This window comes from Clupea harengus, chromosome 5 (assembly GCF_900700415.2).
Source record: "Clupea harengus chromosome 5, Ch_v2.0.2, whole genome shotgun sequence".
In the NCBI taxonomy this organism is placed as follows: Eukaryota; Metazoa; Chordata; class Actinopteri; order Clupeiformes; family Clupeidae; genus Clupea; species Clupea harengus.
The window spans coordinates 19,964,647-19,969,843 of record NC_045156.1 but is presented as its reverse complement, the minus strand read 5'-3'; the positions used below and the strand labels follow the sequence as shown (position 1 = coordinate 19,969,843).

Here is a 5,197-nt window from a genome sequence, read left to right as displayed (position 1 = left end):
CGTGTCCTTGAGGAAAGACTTCTAACGACCCGATAAGGGCCACAGAGATTAGCCAGGTATTTATACCCTGGCTAATAGAGGGAAGTGACAATCACAAAAACGCAAGACAGGTGAGAGCACACAATGGGGAACAGGTGAGAACACCAATCACAATGGGGAACAGGTGAGGGCACACAAAGACAACAAAGGCACATGTGGACACAAATGAGTTCATGATGTCCTTTGGCCACCAGAGGCCGCCAATGTGCCAAATGGTTGCCCGAAGTCGTGACAGAACCCCCCCTCTAAGGGTCGGCTTCCAGACGGCCCAAAGAAAACTCCAAAAGTCCATAAAGGGTGGGTGGAGGGGGTTAAGGACAAGGCCGGAGGGCAGGAACCAAGGGTCAGGTGGCCGGCCAGGTGGACGGCCGAACCAGGACCGAGTATCTGGTGGGCGGCCAAGCAGGGGCAGAGTGTCTGGTGGGCGGCCGGGCGGGCGGCCAAGCAGGGGCAGAGTGTCTGGTGGGCGGCCGGGCGGGCGGCCAAGCAGGGGCAGAGTGTCTGGTGGGTGGCCGGGCGGGCGACCAGAATGAGGCGAAGGGTCTGACAGACGCCTGGGGGCCTTGTTGGAACCGACGAGAACAAGAATCATCCCCTTGGCCAGGCTCGCGAAGACGCAGTCAGAGGATGAGGTCGGGGTTGCAGCACCAGCTGTGGCTGGGGTTGCTGGGTCAGCGACGGTTGGGGTTGCAGGACTAGTGGCTGGGGCAGTCGCAGCACCTAGGACACTGGAGACAGGGACACCTGGGACAGGACCAGGAGCGCCTGGGGCAGGAACGCCTGGAACAGGGGCAGGAACACAGATGCCTGGGAGGAGGACAGGAGCGCTCTGGACAGGGGCACCAGGGGTGCTCGGGACAGGGGCGCTCAGCACAGGGGCGCTCAGGACAGGGGCGCCTGGAGCGGAGGCTGCGAGGTCCGGGTCGGCAGCGGAGGCTGCGGGGTCCGGGTCGGCAGCGGAGACTGCGGGGTCCGGGTCGGCAGCGGAGACTGCCGGGTCCGGGTCGGCAGCGGAGACTGCGGGGGCCGGGTCGACAGCGGAGACTGCGGGGTCCGGGTCGGCAGCGGGGGCGGCTGCGGGGTCCGGGTCGGCAGCGGGGGTGGCTGCGGGGTCCGGGTCGGCAGCGGAGTCCGGGTCGGCAGCAGCATCGGGGCTGCGGGGTCCGGGTCGGCAGCGGAGTCCGGGTCGGCAGCAGCATCGGGGCTGCCTGGTTCACCGAGGCTGGAGGCATCGGGGCTGGAGGCATCGGGGCTGCCTGGTTCGCCGCGGCTGGCAGCATCGGGGCTGCCTGGTTCACCGGGGTTGGAGGCATCGGGGCTGCCTGGTTCACCGGGGCTGGAGGCATCGGGGCTGCCTGGTTCGCCGCGGCTGGCAGCATCAGAGCTGCCTGGTTCACCAGGGCTGGGAGCATACAGGCTGTCAGGCTCAAGGCTGCCTGGCTCATCCGGACTGTCGGCCTCCAGACTACCTGGCTCACTCGGGCTGGCGGCATCTGGGGCGTCGGCATCCGGGCTGCCTGGTTCACTTGGGCTGGCAGCATACAGGCTGTCAGGCTCAAGGCTGCCTGGCTCATCCGGACTGTCGGCCTCCAGACTACCTGGCTCACTCGGGCTGGCGGCATCTGGGGCGTCGGCATCCGGGCTGCCTGGTTCATCCGGGCTGGCAGCATTCAGGCTGTCAGGCTCATCCGGGCTGTCGGCCTCCAGACTACCTGGCTCACTCGGGCTGGCGGCATCTGGGGCGTCGGCATCCGGGCTACCTGGTTCACTTGGGCTGGCAGCATTCGGGCTGTCGACCTCAAGGCTGCTTGGCTCATCCGGGCTGTCGGCCTCCGGCCTACCTGGCTCACTCAGGCTGGCGGCATCTGGGGCTTCGGCATCCGGGCTGCCTGGTTCATCCGGGCTGGCAGCATTCAGGCTGTCAGGCTCATCCGGGCTGCTGGCTTCCGGAACTGGGGCATCCGGGCTGGCGGCCTCCGGGCTGGCAGCATCTAAGACTGCGGCATCCGGACTGGCGGCCTCCGGGCTGCTTGGTGCACTGGGACTGTTAGCGGCTTCAGGAACGGCAGCAGCCGTCACCGGGAGAGCAGGGTTAAGGGCAGCATCTCTCTTCAGAGCAGAGGCAATGGCGGCCTCGAAGCTGTCCATGCTAACCCGGTCGTAGACCCACAACAGCACCGCCTGAAAAGCCCTGAGGCTGGAGCACTCGGGACCTTGCTTCTCCCACAAAGCGGTTGCCAATGCCAAGGCCTTGCCTGAGAGCAAGATTATCATGTAGGCAATTCTGGAGCGGTCGGAGGAGAGGGTGATGGGCCGGCGGCTGCACTCCAGATCGAATTTGAGGAGAAAACCTCTGCAGCCACCCGGATTGCCATCATAGAGTGGGAACCACGGGGGAGGTTGGTCCCGTTGTTGCTGGCGACGAGCTAGATCCTCCTGCTGGCGGTCGAGATCCTTCTGCAGCTGCAGCAAGACCTGCTCGCGCTGAAGCAGCTTCTTCAACGTCTGCGCCAACCTCTTGCATCCCTGTTGGGCACTACCTGCTGGGTCCATGTTGATCGGGTCGTTCTGTCAGGCTTTTCTCGGGGATTGAATCCGAGATGCTGGATGTGGGGAACCAGCGCTTAGCCCAGTGTGCTAATGAGAGGACCCAATGGCAGGATGATGTTCTCAATGGTTCTTTTAGCGAGAAAAACACAGAAGATAATCCAAACTCAGGAGATAATCCAAAAGCACAGAGGATATGAACAGGGCAAAAGGCCATAAACTAAACAAGATACAAAATGTAGCTTTCACAATAGCTACCTGATGAAGGCTTTAAGAAGCCGAAAGCGGTTAGGAACCGCAACGAGAAACAGAAGCGGTGTGAGAACCGCAACAAGACACCAACCGGAACTAGCTAAGACTAGCGGCACCTGAGCGCTTGCGATGGCTGCGTGTCCTTGAGGAAAGACTTCTAACGACCCGATAAGGGCCACAGAGATTAGCCAGGTATTTATACCCTGGCTAATAGAGGGAAGTGACAATCACAAAAACGCAAGACAGGTGAGAGCACACAATGGGGAACAGGTGAGAACACAAATCACAATGGGGAACAGGTGAGGGCACACAAAGACAACAAAGGCACATGTGGACACAAATGAGTTCATGATGTTCTTTGGCCACCAGAGGCCGCCAATGTGCCAAATGGTTGCCCGAAGTCGTGACACATCTCTTGATGCACGGCGGAGTTTCTCCTTGGCTGTGTACTTGGCGGTGCTGTTTGCTGCTTGCTTGACAGGTGTTGTATCTCTGCCCAGAAATGTCAGACTGAATGCTGTGAGTGCATTATGAAAACCTCCGTCGTCTTTCACCTCCTAACGCTGTGTGCATGGGTATGCATGAGGCTTGTGTGTACCTCCTCGTGTGCCTGTGTTTGTCATGCACTTATACATGAGTTGACGTGCACGACGTGTGCTGTGCATTGTATGCCGGGTCTAGGGGTTGTGAGTGTGTGCGGAAGTGTGTGGTAATGAGATATTGATTGGGCTGCTTACACGAGCCCCAGGAAATCCTTAGGTGTGATTGAAAAGGCTGACCCTGTCCTTAACCCTGGCCATCTCCACGATCGATCGACATTACACCTTTCCACAAACCCCCGACACCTGAATCGATGGCGCAGGATTCTCTCAGTTCTTCCCACGGAGGACGAGTGGTGTGGCTACTGCATGGAAAGAGAAAGGGAAGCGAGCAATCACTTAGCTTGGGTCTCTATACCGCGAAATGATTTGACAGCGGTGTGTGGAGGAGAGGGTCTGGATGCTATTGTGATCTTATTTAGGTTGGTGGACGGCGGCTGGTTTGATTATTTTCTCTCTCTCCTTTTTGGCTCTCTTAGTTATCGGTCTATAAAGGCCCCAAAATTGGCCTGGAAAACCAATAAGAGTGCGACGTAGCGGAGAGGGGCTCAGTAATGAGGAGCTATTGTGAGACCGGGGCTGGTCATGTCAGGAGCACCTCTGCTCCCTCATTTACCCAAAAAAGAGGTGAAGGCTCTCTTTTCTTTTCACTGTCAGATAGAGACTCTTGGCAGTTTTAATCCTGACACCTGTAGTCCTCTGTGTTTTGATTTTTTGCTAAGACTTAATTTGAAGGTTCTCTGTGAGCTTATTCTGTACTTATTATTAGAACTATGGCTGTCAAGCGATTAAAAAGATAATCTGGTTAATTACATGCTCTGTGATTTATGAATCTAAATAAATCGTTATATCTAACTAATAACTAATCAGATCTCAATTTGCTGTGAGAAGCATTTAAAAATCTGTCAGATTTGCCATTGACAAGCTTTGGCAGTGTGATGTTCACCTCACATTAATGGCAAACAACAGATACTTCAATGAACTTTATTTAGCGAGGAATACATTTTCTTTATTACTCATTAACCCATCTCATAGTTTGCCTAAAACTAGTGAGCTTACTAACTTAGACTAACAACCTCAACCTCCATAGTTTTAATATCCTGATAGGGGTTTCCCAATCAACTTTAGCTGGCATCCTAGTCAGACAGTCAGATTGACCCGCTCCTTGTTGGATGCTGACATTGTCCAGTCTCTGACCTACAACAAGTGCCCCTGTTATAAACATGCTTTTATACAGACCTAACTACCCCTGTTATAAACATGCGTCTATACAAACCTAACTACCCCTGCCATAAACATGCATCCATACAAACCTAACTACCCCTGTTATAAACATGCATCCATACAAACCAAACTACCTCTGGGCAAGCTGCATATGTATATCAACTTTGGGACAATTCTCATGGAAAAAATACAACAGGAAAAACATCTACAAGTCTTCATTTAGGAAACTGAAGACATCTAATGGTTCTTTAAAATGAATCAACAAGGACCATATTATCCCAATAGACTATTGAGTTGCCACACACGCTATCAGATAGTTAAACCATGGAACAAACCATAAGAAATCTAAGAGAGAGAGAACCTCTCATGGGATTTTTAATTTCCTTGAGCTTCTAGACAGTGTGGGTGTTTCAGAACCACTTCCAATAGGGTCCTGGCACCATTTCATATAAGATTATCATCTGTAAAAACAGAGCCTATTTGCATGACTAACCCAGCCACTTTTTCCTTGGAGCATTTGGTTGTTGTTATTCTGA

At 54.8% G+C, this 5,197-nt stretch overlaps 1 protein-coding gene across 1 annotated transcript; it reads right to left on the bottom strand.

Annotated features, from left to right (window-relative positions):
* Positions 1-759: 759 nt before the first annotated feature.
* On the bottom strand, positions 760-2,751 carry LOC116220474 (sporozoite surface protein 2-like). The gene is made up of 3 exons (XM_042707728.1): positions 1,800-2,751; positions 1,148-1,685; positions 760-868 (listed from the first exon to the last, which is right to left on the bottom strand). The coding sequence occupies exons 1-3, from the start codon at positions 2,590-2,592 to the stop codon at positions 760-762; spliced, it is 1,440 nt and encodes a 479-aa protein (XP_042563662.1). The 5' UTR covers positions 2,593-2,751.
* Positions 2,752-5,197: the final 2,446 nt, after the last annotated feature.

What these genes read in the sequence shown, in the direction of transcription:
- LOC116220474 (XM_042707728.1), bottom strand. Translation starts at nt 2,592, where the DNA reads ATGGACCCAGCAGGTAGTGCCCAACAGGGATGCAAGAGGTTGGCGCAG. An exon ending in TGCCAGCCCAAGTGAACCAG is followed by an intron (nt 1,686 to 1,799) that starts GTAGCCCGGATG and finishes CGGATGAACCAG; the next exon opens with GCAGCCCGGATGCCGACGCC. An exon ending in CCGCTGCCGACCCGGACCCC is followed by an intron (nt 869 to 1,147) that starts GCAGCCACCCCC and finishes GCCCCTGTCCAG; the next exon opens with AGCGCTCCTGTCCTCCTCCC.